Raw genomic sequence first — 14456 nt, 5'->3', positions numbered from 1 at the left:
GACACAGCCCCATTCTCCAAAATAAGCTTACAGTATTTCTGGTTTTATTTGAATCCAGGTAACCGTGGAGGAAGTCATGACTACTACAGCCTACTTGGATCTGTTTCTACGAAGTGTCTCAGAACCAACTTTACTTAAGATCTTCCTTCATTTTATCCTCATATACCAGCATGAGAGTGTGCATATCCTGGATACCCTTGTCAGCCGCATCAACACTCCATTTCGGGTACAGTAAACAGACCAAGGCTACCTTTGCTATACTTTTCTTAGGAACATATTGTAACCGACAAGGCATCTTAGAGTTTTGCACATGTAATCCCACTACCCTTATGAAGACCACCATAATGAATATCACAGAATATTCGGCTGCTTTTGGTGTTTAAGCGTTTTTAAGGATTATACTGGCGGACACTTTTTTAAGAGTTCCCACTGAACATATTTCCTCAAAACCAGTCAACATATCAGTCAACAGCCGTATTTCTCTTTAGTATTTAGGAGGATTTCACAATGAAGTGTGGGATCAGAGGGGGGGGGGGGAAGCAATTCTGTTTTTGTTTTTTGAAGGGTGTGCAAAGTGTGAATGTACCCCTAAATGTTGCCATATCAGTCCTAAAGAGAGACAAGACTGTTCCTGAGATTAGCTTTCCTCACCTCCCTTTACTATGTCTGCTTGCAAGTATGTGGTGATAGATTACTTTACTTGATGCATTGTTCTGTTATTCCATTTTGGAATTCTGCATATTTTGGTGTCTCCAGAGCATATAAAGTATGCAAATAAATTGAAGTGTATCAAAGCTAGGAAACAAAAGAATCCCAGTAGTTGCACAGAGTTTCCTCCTAATTAAAAATGAATGTTTTTAATCCTTTTCAAATAAAACTGATGAACAATGTATGAATGAAAAACTTAAAATAATTTCTATATTGCTCATCAGTTTTATTTAAAAATGATTCAAAGTACATTTTGAATTAGTAGGAAACGCTGAGTGCATCTTTTGGGATTTCTTTGTTTCCTTGCTTTGATATAGCTTTATTCCTCATAGCATACCTCCTGTCACCTAATAACTGAGCAGGGTTCTTTCTCCTTGAGCTTACAAAAATTGAGGTGTATTAACTACATATTAAGACTAAATCAATGTTTCGGTCCAGGTGAACCTTCATAAGGGGATACCTTGAATCGAAACGTTGGTTTATTCTCAGTGCGTCTTATGTTAATTTAGCGGTTGTTTGTCCAACATTATTTTATTAATTTCCTTAATAAAGGCTATATTTTAACTTGATCACCACTACCTTGGATCGAGTGTGCTGCATATGGGGGCCCTTCTTTCCTTGCTTCGGCAAGGTTTTATTTCAAATCAACATGTCCATTAAGCCTAAATGAATTATTATACAAAATGTATTCTACAATTTCCATCTCTCTGCTCCAGCTTCCACCTACAAACAAATAAAATGAATAACTAAAAGTTTTACAAAACAGTTTCTTTTTTCCCCAGCTTTGTGTTGTATCCTTGGCCTTGTTCCGAACCCTTATTGGTTTACACTGTGAAGACGCGATGTTACAACTGATTTTAAGGTAATGGTTGTTTTTGTGTTTTCGAGATAAACAAGGAAATGTTGACTTCTTTTCAATGCTTACTGAACTAGACACTGTCTGAGCCCTTTTAAATGTGCTGCCCACTATAGCAACATTTGTGCTCATGTTTCCTTTCATAATTTAAAGAATTAACTCTCCTCCCACCACCTCTAAAAAGAACCAAGTCTTTCACAATACTCTGTGCATGCCAGCCAGTACCCTGCCAGCCAGTACCCTGCCAGCCAGTACCCTCCCAGCCAGTACCCTCCCAGCCAGTACCCTCCCAGCCAGTACCCTCCCAGCCAGTACCCTCCCAGCGAGTACCCTCCCAGCCAGTACCTTCCCAGCCAGTACCTTCCCAGCCAGTACCTTCCCAGCCAGTACCCTCCCAGCCAGTACCCTCCCAGCCAGTACCCTCCCAGCCAGTACCCTCCCAGCCAGTACCCTCCCAGCCAGTACCCTCCCAGCCAGTACCCTCCCAGCCAGTACCCTCCCAGCCAGTACCTTCCCAGCCAGTACCTTCCCAGCCAGTACCTTCCCAGCCAGTACCCTCCCAGCCAGTACCCTCCCAGCCAGTACCCTCCCAGCCAGTACCCTCCCAGTGTAAAAAGAAAAAAAAGAAGCAGATCACTGTATAAGAGTTGTTTATTGATATGATGGCCTAAAAGTGTCACATCTGCAAATACCCAATGGTAGAAGAAAAAACCTATTGCTTTCACTAAGAACTAGTTTGTGACACATACCCACGTAAGTGAGACAAATAGAGGATGGTACCATGTTAGCCTATAGAATAGACCAAGCAAAGAAGGGTAGAAGTGATACCTTTTAATAGTTAACTCATGATTAAAAAGAGCGCAAGTTTCCAGGATCCCCAATGTCCCTTCTTCTGGCAGATTAAAAAAAAAAAAAAATTGGTAAAAATAAAATATTTATTAAATTTGTGCAGACACGCAAATACATACACACATACACACACATATACATACATACACATGTATACATATACACACACATACATATATACATACATTCAGCGCTTGTAGCGGCGCAAAAAAATGATTCTCCCCGTCTTCCCCGCTGTCTGTCGGCTCCCCGCTCCCCACCGTGGCAACGCGCGGCCCTTGTATAGAAGGGCTGACTAACCTCAGCCATCTATAACTGCTGTGCGCGCGCACGGCGTAGCACGCGGCCGCACTATAGAATCTGCCTAAGGCTGAGATATCATGTCCTATTTATACAAAGATTACATCCTAGTAAGTCTGGATATACAGATGTAAATGAGTTTGATACACAAAGTAACATGGAAATGCAAAAAAGCTAATTAAATGATCTGCCCTCACTTACCCTAATTCCTGCCCAGTTTACATTTGCTTGTTTGCTATGTTAATTTTTGTATCACCCTCTTATACATCTGTATTACCAGACTTACTACAATAGGATGTAATTCTTGTATAAATATGACGGCTTCATTCGTAAAACGTCTGCCTGAAGAGGGGACCTTTTGTGGGCCTGAAAGCTTGTGAGGAAAGAATGTTACAGCAATTCCACATTTTCACAGATCTGAACTGAATTGTAAAGCGGCTCCTTAGAAAATAGCACCACATCCTTAGGTCTCTCAAGATACGAGTTGTTTCCAACATAGAAAACTACTGGAGGATTCCGTAATGCAATATATGATACAGATGTAAAAGACAAGTACTGTAAATGAAAACTGAAGCATATGAATGAATACACACACACACACACACACACACACACACACACACACACACACACACACACACACACACACACACACACACACACACACACACACACACACACACACACACACACACACGTTTATGTTGTAACTGTAGAAGACTGAACAGTATCAAATAACTATATAGTGTAACATTATGTGTTTTCTTTCGTAGTAACAAAAAGTCTTTAAAATAATCAAAGTGTGGCTTTGTTTAATGCTCCGGTCACATGTATTCACAGTAGGGGTAAGCCGAACCTTGGTGCACCTTCATGTGGGCTTCGTCATTTGCCTCCTACTGTGAACAAAGCCTTTTTTATTAATTAAATCCTTCTTTTTTTTATTTTTTATGTAAAACTCCAATTAGAGATAAAATATGCCATGTTCTTCATTGCAATTTTAGGTCATTAGTCCTTATCCCATCCGTTGCTGGACATGAACTTGAAGAGCAGAACAGTTTGATATGATGTTTTTAGTTTGCCTGGCTGCTGGATTCCCAAGTTATTGGCCACATTTTTAAATATCCCAGGTGTATCCAAAGGGAAACAAATGTAACACTATGCCTGAAACCGTTGTTGATGGCAGCAATGTAAAATATGCAACAGGGGGGATACAGTACTTTGTTCCTTTGCCCTATGTAGGGCATATTTATTTTGCCATTTTAGATTTAGGCAAATATTTCACAGCCTCAAAGGCTTCACCAGAATATTATATGTAGCCCCCTTTCCCCCGTGTTTAGGGCGACTACATGCGGTGCGTTACCTGGTTGGCTCACAGGAGGCCTGATCCTCCGCAGCAGGGAGCCTGGGGTGTACCTAATGAATATGATGACAGCGCCTCCACCTGGGAAGGATCCTTACACAGTGGGATTGCCCCTCCCAAGACAATGTAACCAGTAATTACACACCAGGATATGATATAACAGTATTTACTGGACACGCACTATAACAGGTTATGCAATACAACACATGCAATATATATGTACAGACCCGCGGAGTATCCCCACAGTACTTGGGTGCAGGGGCACCATGTCCAGCCCACACTTGTCACTCCCACCCCAAGTGTAGGGAGAAGCCTACCCCGTGGATTGTTGGTGCTCTTAGGTGGTATACCTGCCCGGGGGCTCTCCTGGGAGAGAGGTGGTATACTCCTGGGAGTCTCTGAATAACAAACAACGGGTCAGTCTGTTCCACCAAAGGTGTCCGCCTCCGCGTTGGACTCCCGCTGAAGTGTCTCACCATAAAGAGTCTCTGTCTTGCGGTGGTGGTCTGGTCCCAGACCACAGGCCGCAAGTCTCTGCGCAGCGTCTCTGCTTTGTCCCTGACACTATGGAGCTAATTGGGAAATGTCCCTATCTATGGGCTTCTCCCTACAGCACCCACAAGCTGTGGTGAGTCGGGGCCTAGCTGTGGTCTGAAGGGGGACTCTAGGCCTAGTCTCAGGGCCACTGGCACCTGAGACACTACCTTACTCTCTTCTGTCCAGCTCCTGACTGGCATGGCTGCAAGCGCGCCAAATGTATCCTTTCTGGGAGCAGAGGATTGCTGCAGCCCTATTGGCTCTTTGCCTGCACTGGACTAGCAGCCCCTGGGGCTGCTGGGAACTGTAGTTCACCTGCAGAGCTAATCTCCAAATGGTCGCCACAGCCTGGTGCTTCTGCACATGCGCACGCATTTGTAATGGCTGCCGCACCTCGGGTCATCTCTGTGCATAGTTCCACTGCGCATGTGCAACTGTGCAAGATGGCGGCACCCTTACCGGCATTCCGGCGACCCGGTTGCCCCTCGACCTGCCCGCAACTCCCGGTACTTGCCGGTGCACCCGCGCACCTCTGCAGGCACCTCACAGGTAAGGGGGCCCAAGAGGGGAACTGACTACATCCTCCCCCTGGTGAAAACCCCAACATCCTTACTTGGGAACAACATAAAGACTCACACAAGTTACACAATAAAAATGCAGTTTGTATGATACAACTTGCATGCATAACGAGATTGCATAATTCTGTGAACATAGTGATAATGGAGGCTAGTTTGCTTCACACCAGCTGCTGACTCATAGTGGGGTGCCCCTAATGAACCATATGTTACTCTAGTAACAGGGCATCTTATTCACTGGCTCCTGCGAGGCTCTTCTTCCACTTCTCCCTCTAGGGGATAGTAATCTTGAGCTTGAGGCTCAGGCTCTCTCACAGGGGATGTAACAGTCTCTATATAGTCTCTTACTGGCACAAAACGTGGAATTCTTGGGTCCAGAGGATGACTTGTTGAAGCCACCGGTGTAAGTACATGCAGCACAGGCCCATTACCCGGTGCTCATTCGGGAGGTGCCCCTTTATCTTGGTTCGCATTATGAGTGGGTCCTTCCATAGGATCCTTGCTTTGTTCCATCATGGACTCCAAGTTCTCGTCGGCTCCCTCTGGCTCACTAGCCAATTCTACAGTCTCTATTTTGGGATCATTGTCTCCTACTTGTGGAATGGGTAGCAGATGGTGCCAGACCTTTACCCTGCCATCCGGGTCTTGTATACGGTAGACAAGGAGGCCCAGCATCTGAGATTCCACTTCATTGACCCAGTCGCGCAAGCAGTCGGCCAGCTTGTGTTTGCTGGGTATCCCTAGATTGCGCAGGAGAACGGCTTCTCCAGGACGAAGCTCCCAATGGTGGACCTGGTGGTCGTACCACCATTTGTTGGAGGCATTCAGATGAGCTGATGCTTTCTCCGCTAGCTGGTAGGCGCGTTTAAGGCTGTCTTGGAGCCGCTGTACGTACTTATAGTGCGTCCTGTTGGGTACCCCGTTCGTAGATACCCTCCGATGGATATCCACAGGCAGTGCCTCTCGCCCGAACATTAGGAAATACGGGGTGAACCCTGTGGATTCATGTCGGATGCATTTATTAGCGTGCTCTAATGACTCTACATGTTTGCTCCACTCAGTCTTCTGAGAACCTTTTAGAGTGCCATGCATGTCGAGTAGGGTTTGATTGAACCTCTCGGGCAGAGCATCTCCCTCCGGATGGTAATGAGTCGTTCTGGACTTTTCAATATTTAGCAGCTTCAGCAAATCTTGGATTAGTTTACTTTCAAAATCCCATCCTTGATCCGAGTGTAAACGATTTGGTAGCCCGTAGTGCACGAAGTACCGTTCCCAAAGAATCTTAGCCACCGTAATGGCCTTTTTGTCTTTGGTGGGGAAGGCTTGGGTACAGTGGTCCGAGATCACAAGCACATTTCCAATACCCCTTGAATCTGGCTCAATACATAAGAAGTCCATTCATATGAGGTTTAGGGGACCAGAGCTCTTCAGATGACACAAAGGAGCTGCTCTGGTAGGCAATTTCTTCCGCTGTATGCACCACGAGCATCTGTGGCAATGGTGTTCTACCAATTCCCTCATCCGAGGCCAGAAGAACAGGTCTCGTATTAGGCCGAAAGTCTTGTCCAATCCCAGATGTCCATGGTCATCGTGTAGAGATCTTAGGACCATGTTCTGTAGGTTCCTGGGTGGAACAAGCTGCCTTCTATTCGGAGGATTGTGATATGGCACCACCCAATAGAGTAGACCCTTATTGATCTGGAACTTGTCCCATTCTCGCATTATTACGGCGACCGTGTCGGTGGGATTACGTTTCACCAATGAAGGTTTGTCTTGTTGGATGGCCTGGCTTATGGCTTAAGCCATCGGATCCCGCATTTGGTACACTGGCGACACACTTTATTCGAGCACGGCTAGTCCCACGAATTCGGGTATACCCGGGTGTATTGAGGTTTGTGACTGTTTTCTGCCCGAGTGCATTGAGTTATTTTCCGGCAGGGATTGAAGCATTTTATTCCCACTGGCTGCAATACTGCACAGTACATATATATATACTGCATTACAATTCATGAATTTATGCCATCTGGTAGACACGCGAAGCATTGCAGCCTATTAAATCCTAATCATTATCATTTAACAGATCAGCCGCCCATCAGCCAGGCATGAACCCAGGCTGGGAAGGCAAATGCAACGGGGCTTGTCAGAGGTGAGGAGCGGCGCATTCCAGGTATCTGCCAGGTACATACCGGGTATTTGCTCGAATAAAGTGTGTCGGTGCAGTACAACACCAATTCTTTTCAGGTGATGATTTTATCTTGGGTGATATTCATACCTTCTGGGTGGCAATAGGTGGCAGCAAGTGCCTTGGATTGGCAGCCCAGCGAGTCGGCAACTCTCAGCTCGGAGTATGCCACTTTGTCCTCCACGATGGCAGCCATTGAGCACATGGCCCAAATCCCAGGTCCAGAGGTCGTCGTCCGGTGTTGTGCTCAGCCCAGGTCTTCTGGACAGTGCATCTGATCTGTTGTTTAAAGGCCCTGGTTTATACTTCAATGTAAATTGATAGTTGGAGACGGCCACCAGCCATATGTGGCTGGTAGCATCAAATTTGGCGATGTCAAAATGTACTTTAACGGGTTGTTGTACGTTCGTACTTCAAAGGAAACGCACATATAGGTAATCGTGAAGTTTATCAACTGCAGCCCATTTGAGGGCTAGGAATACATCTTGTATACGGGGTAATTCTGCTCGCTGAGGGGCAAACTACGACTCACATATGCCACAGGGCGAAGTGTAGTCTGGTGTAGTACTGCTCCCAGCCCATTGAAGCTTGTATCCACTTGCAGGATGTATGGCTGCTTGAGGTCGACGTAAGCCAAGACAGGGGCTTCTGTGAGACTTTTTGTTAAGACCGAAGAGCACCTTTTCGCAGGCTGACATCCACTTATCTCCGAAGGGTTGCTGCGCAGAGGTGGTCTTCTGTTGAGAATCCTCTGGATATATCTTCAGAAGATTGTTGTGGACCTTAGCCTTACTAGAGTATCCTTCCACGAAGCAGCGGATTACCTGCAGAATCCCAGGAAGTTTTCGGGCCTCGGGCAGTTCACCACGGCTTCGACCTTAGCGGGGTCGGTGGCCACTCCGTCTGCGGATACTACGTGTCCCACATAAATTTCTGACATGCGGCAGAACCGGCATTTGTCCAGGGACAACTTCAAGCTTTCTTTGCCCAGCCGATCTAGCACTTTCAGCAGACGTTCCTCATGCTCCTCCAGAGTCTTGCCGAAAACGATGATATCGTCCAGGTAGACTAGGCATTCTCGAGGATTCATGTGTCCGATGGTCTTCATCAATCGTTGGAATGTCGCCGGGGCACCACAAATGCCTTGGGGCATGCGGGTGAACTGGTAGAACCTGAGGGGACAGACAAAAGCCGACCTCTCCTTGTCTTCAGAGCTCATAGGTACCTGGTATTACCCAGACTGTAGATCCAGCACACTGAACCACTGGCTTCCCGACAGCACGTTGAGGAGTTCTTCGATCCGCAGCAGGGTGTACTGGTTGGGGACGGTTCAACTGTTCAGGGTCCGGTAGTCTACGCACAAGCGTACTGACCCATTCTTTTTGCATACTACCACAATCGGGGACGCGCAGGGACTACGGGATTCAGTCACGATGCCCGCCGTTTCCATTTCCTTTAAGACATCCCCCCACATCTCTGGGAGCTGCGTCTGGAATGCTCCCGGAAGGGCGTGGTATCACTCAGCCGGATCGTGTGCTGGGTGTTTTTGCAGCCCACATCCATTTAGCTGGTGGAGAACACTTCCCCCCCCCCCCATTCCTCCAACTTGGCACTTAGCCGTTCTTTCCATTCAGGTGACAGGGTCGAATCCCCCGAAGTCAAATGGCAGTCCGGCTGATCTTGCACGGCGGCGGTGTTCACTTAAGCCATTGTCTCGAAGGGACTAACTGGGTATATCCAACCAAGTCTTTGATCTTGGTCGAATGGCATGGTGTAAAGGAAGATGTTCTGGATGAACACCTTGATCTTCACCGGAATGGAGGATTTACACTCTTGTACCTCTGGCACAATCTTGTACCCTCAACTGACGTCTTCCTCGGGCATACTTTCTAGAGAGGAGTAATGGTCGGCCTCATCACTACCAAGGTAGCAGCACACTGCATCCATGTGCAGATGCAGCCATGAGTATCCGAACACTTGCCTTGGGAAATCTGGGGTAATCTCACAGTAATGCTGCAACATTTCTGTGACATTTCTGCAGACAGTTTGAATGGGACTGCCAGGGACCCCGCTGTGTTAATCCGATGGGCCATTAGTCTGTCTACAGAAATGTCACAGAAATGTTGCAGCCTTACTGGGAGATTGCTCTAGATTTTCCAAGGCAAGTGGTCGGATACTCATGGCCGCATCTGTACTTTACTCTCCCTGGTGGAATCTCGGTCAACCCTGTTGTGTGATTTAAATAGGTCACCATATCCTTCCTGGGCCGAGACCCTGCAGCACTCTTCCTTCAGTACCGGATGGATCCGTAGAGAAGACGGGTAGTTCACCAGCCTCCTTTAGATGAGTTCGGATCACTGCCCGCACTACATTGGCGTTGGTCCGCAATATAATTGGGGAGCTTGGATGTTCTCGGGGCTCAGAACATATAAGAGCCTCCACTTCCATTGCGTGAGACTAGCCAGTGTTCAGTTGCGGTATATCCTGACGTACTTTCACCACGCCATCGATGTGGTAATCCTCATTGCTGAGACCACACGGCTTCATCTTCTCCGTGACTGCATGAACAGGTGCTTAAGATGTTGGTCGTAGAAGGGTCGATATATGATGGTCACTTGTGACCCGGTATCCAGCAAAGCCGAGGAGTAGATACCTTCCACGAGGACTCTATGATAGCGGCTGGTCCCACGCGACTGTAGGCGTCCGGTTGGGATGATTCATCGGAGCTAGGCACTGGGGCACTCGCTATGGTGGCCTGAGGGGTGCCTCGCATCAAGAGGGCTACAGGGTATAAAGGTAGAGATCCCTTCAAGAGTTGTTTTAATCGGTACTGGTCCACCACTGCGGCAGGAATAATTCTCTTGGAGAGTAGTGTCCATAGAAATAGTTGTAATCGGACAAATGCAGTCAGTTCTTACCCTTCTTTTTGGCTGAGAGCACAGAACTGGGCCAGGAGTTCATCCTTGTCGTCTTTGGCAAAATAGGACTGAGTTAGAAGTTCGACCAACTCATGGGCGTCCAACAATTCTCCCGCGGTCTCATGATGCATGTGCACGAGTTGAGTGGCCGGAGGTCAAATACTCTCGACAAGTTGCAGCCTCTTGACGGCTTCGGAGCAGGACTACTCATCGAGCACTTGAAGGGCATGTTCCTTCCAGGCCTCGAACCCCTCCTCCCCCCAGAGGGGTGGTGGTTATTCCGGGGAAGGCCTTGAGCTTTCGATAGTTCTGGGACGGAGAAGACATTGTTAGGGCTTCTAGTAGTTGGGGTAGAGTTACTCCCGAATCGGGGCTCCCAGTGAACAGTCGACTGTGGTGCTCTGTCTTTGGCTAGGGCCCGCCGTAGATCCACTCTCATACCGGCTTGGGGTATCGAAGGGATGCGTTTTTGGCTCGGAGGGGTGCCTCTAGCTTTGCACTTTGGTAGGTTTAGAGTCTGGGGAGCATCTTCCTTACATATTTATTGGCCCGTGGCCAATATTAGGGCTCTCCAATGAAATGTTGGGTCATATCTTTGTCCTATGACCTAAGCGTTGGCAAGGCTAGGGAGGAGTCTTATGTGGTCACGGACAACACTCTTGGGCATAAGGGCGGGAACTCCACCCACTGAAACCACGTGACGGGGAGGTTTGAGGAGCTTTAAAACCCATTCGTGGACCTCTTGCTTTGAGGACACAAACATGGTTGTAACAATTTTAATTGCTGATTTGGGCACCCCAGGTCTGAATTTCTGCAGCGCGTCCAAATGTAGCCCCCTTTCTCCCGTGTCTAGGGTGACTACACAAGTGTCTCACAGGAGGCCTGATCCTCCGCAGCAGGGAGCCTGGGGTATACCTAATGAGTATGATGACAGCGCCTCCACCTGGGAAGGATCATCACACAGTGGGATTGCCCCTCCCAAGACAATGTAACCAGTAATTACACACCAGGTTATGATATAACAGTATTTACTGGACACGCACTATAACAGTTTATGCAATACAACACATGCAATATATATGTACAGACCCGCGAAGTATCCCCACAGTACTTGGGCGCAGGGGCACCAGTGTCCAGCCCACACTTGTCACTCCCACCCCAAGTGTAAGGAGTAGCGCTACCCCGTGGATTGTTGGTGCACTTAGGTGGTATATTTGCCCGGGTGTCCAGCACCCGGCTGTCGTTGTATAACAAACATATGGTCACTCTGTTCCACCAAAGGCATCCGCCTCTGTGTGGGGTGGACTCCCGCTGAATTGTCCCACCATACAGAGTCTCTGTCTTGCGGTGGTGGTCTGGTCCCAGACCACAGGCCGCAAGTCTCTGTGCAACATATCTGCTGTGTCCCTGGCACCTGAGACACTTGCTTACCCTCTTCTGTCCAGTACCCAACTGGTGCGGCTGCAAGCGTGCCAAATGTATCTTTTCTGGAAGCAGGGGATTGCTGCAGCCCTATTGGCTCTGTGCCTGCACCTGACTAGCAGCCCCTGGGAACTGTAGTTCACCTGCGGAGCTAATCTCTAACATGGCCACTACAACCTGGTGCTAATGCGCATGTGTGCACATCTGTAATGGCTGCCGCACCTCTGTGCATGCGCACGGTTCCACTGCACATGCGCTATGTGCAAGATGGCGGTGCCCTTACCGGTGTCCCACGAAAGAGCTCCTGCGACTCAGTCGCCCCTCTACCTGCCCGCAACTCCCGGTACTTGCTGGGTGCACCTGCGCACCTCTGCAGCCCCCTCTGAAGTAAGGGGGCCCAATGGGGGACCTGGCTACATATACATGAAAGGTGTAAAACAAATGCATGTATGGTGGAACTTGCCATGCTGAAAAAAATTAAGAAAACTACTGCAGACTAAAAATGATGTTCCTGTTGCTATATTCCCAGGAATGTCTCTACACTGTCACTACACTGTAATGAATAAAAGTGGGAGGAGAACCATAACACAGAATAGGTCAAATATATTTAGTGCATTTTACAGGCTCAGTTTATTCAACACTTCGTCTTCTCTATTGGGGTATTCACGACGATGGCTTGAACCCGAAGCGATGAACGATGAACCAAGCTATAAAATACTAGAACTTGTATGCAGCATTAAATGCCAAAATGTGGTGTTACTACTATAGTATATGCTTGTTACATAATGTGAGGGATTATAAATACCGAAAGATATAAACAGCATGAAGTATAAGCTGTTTTCATATTATACTGTTATGTAGCTGTTTTTCACACCTGAGGAACAGCAGCATATGAGAAGGAAATAAACGTTTAGCCAAAACACTTCAGCAACTAAACCTTTTTCTCTACCAGATATTTGATCCCCTGCAATCACATGATGGTCAGTCAGCGATGGGCTGTCAGAGAACGTGACTGCTACTCGGCTTCTGCAGCTAGATTCTTGGCTTTAACTCCATTGGGCGGCTCCAGCGGTATTACCGTGAATTCTGGAAACATGGAGAGAAATTATATCCTGTGGTCAAAGTTTACGGAACAAACAGGTAAAGAGCAACTCGGCTGAAATAAATGTATATAAATATAAATATATATATTTAAAAAAAATTTTTGTGAAGATTGGAGATAAGGGGGTGTGGCTTAGGCTATATGAAAGCAGACTATCATCACCACCATTTTGTCTGAGCAGCCATTTTGTGTGTTTGCTTGTATGTATGTGAGTGGAAGCTGTTTGCTTGGGTTGAAAGCTGCGAGGATGAGGCTGCAGAGCATTGCTCCTGGCAAAGACCAACCCCGTATGATTCCTACAGTCCTGAAATAATTGCATTCTCACAGTTTCTAACAAACTCATTCTTATATGTGGGATGAGTGAGATGGTCCCCGCTTCTCTTATCTTGCAGCTGCACACACAAGGCTGGGAAAGGTTCACTCCTTACTCAGGAGCTACAAGGCCCCAAATTCCAGGGGAAATATGTAGAGTAAAGGTTAATTAGCTTGCGAAGCATATATTTTAGCTTGAATAAGGTTTTTTGTATAAGTCTCTATATATTTTTTCTATCTCTCTAAGCCAGCTCCCTTAAGGGGCGTATTACTCATGTGCAATGTATAAAAAAGTGATGTCAATCATTGTGTCAGAGAGAGCTCATTTGAATTCTCTACTGTGTACCTTGGTATACAAAATAAAACTCGATCGATATTCTGAACCCTTTGACGTATTCATATTATTTTCACCGCTTTCACTATATATATATATATATAAATATATATACATATATATAGCAAATGGAAATATAACTGTATGCTCATTTGCATGTCTTAGACAGGTCTGCAACCCCACCTTTCACCATTATCACACAGCACATCCACTGCAGCAAGGGATTCTGGGAAATGATATGCAAATGAGCACACAGTGCCACCTTTTGCTTCAAAACCATAAACATGGTTCCCTATAGGCTTAAGCTTGCTGCATGATCACAGCTTTGAGCACAGCCAGGGTTAAGATGCATAGCCAGCCATCCCACCCACAGACAGACTTTTGACCTTAATGGGTCTCCTCAGTGTGGGGTTGGTTATGCTGGCTATGCAAAAAAAAAATGAAGCAAGGGATAGGTTTTACCATACTTAGTTAAGTTATGGTGGGTAAAAAAAAGTGACAAAAAACATCCACAGCAAAGCATATAGCAAATGGAAATATTACTGTATGCTCATTTGCATGTCTTAGACAGGTCTGCAACCCCGCCGTTCACCATTATCACACAGCACACAGCACTTCCACTGCAGCAAGGGATTCTGGGAAATGAACACACATTGCCACCTTTTGCTTCAAAACTATATATATATACACACACACACACACACACACACACGTCATTTGTTTTGTCTGGGCTATTCAGGCTCAAAGCTCCAGAATTCATTAGTCAGTGGCTGTTCTTTGCTGGGTCCCCAGGATGTCAACTTACTAGTCACCCATGGCAACCTGGGCAAGACATGCTGTGCTGTCACTGGCTTGGCAGGGAACCTACTTTTCTTTACTTCCATTTTGCATTGATAACTAATGGAGCAACTGCTCTCAGAATTACCATGTAAATATGTACACATAAATGCATTTTCACATGCGTTAGGAAAAATAGCTGGCAGCCGTGGAAAATCAACAGC

General features: G+C 46.7%; 1 protein-coding gene across 6 annotated transcripts in view; it reads left to right on the top strand.

Annotated features, from left to right (window-relative positions):
• Window positions 1-14456, top strand: part of FHIP1A (FHF complex subunit HOOK interacting protein 1A) — a 172025-nt gene that overhangs the window by 141562 nt on the left and 16007 nt on the right. For all 6 annotated transcript variants that reach the window (XM_075613548.1, XM_075613537.1, XM_075613559.1 and 3 more), the window contains 3 exons: window positions 59-226; window positions 1491-1570; window positions 12660-12847. In XM_075613548.1, coding sequence (XP_075469663.1) covers window positions 59-226; window positions 1491-1570; window positions 12660-12847 — 436 coding nt within the window. The remainder of the gene's footprint in view (window positions 1-58; window positions 227-1490; window positions 1571-12659; window positions 12848-14456) is intronic.

The sequence above is a fragment of the Ascaphus truei genome, chromosome 1, assembly GCF_040206685.1.
Source record: "Ascaphus truei isolate aAscTru1 chromosome 1, aAscTru1.hap1, whole genome shotgun sequence".
In the NCBI taxonomy this organism is placed as follows: Eukaryota; Metazoa; Chordata; class Amphibia; order Anura; family Ascaphidae; genus Ascaphus; species Ascaphus truei.
The sequence above is the reverse complement of the archived record's forward strand: the minus strand, read 5'-3'. Positions and strand labels throughout refer to the sequence as shown.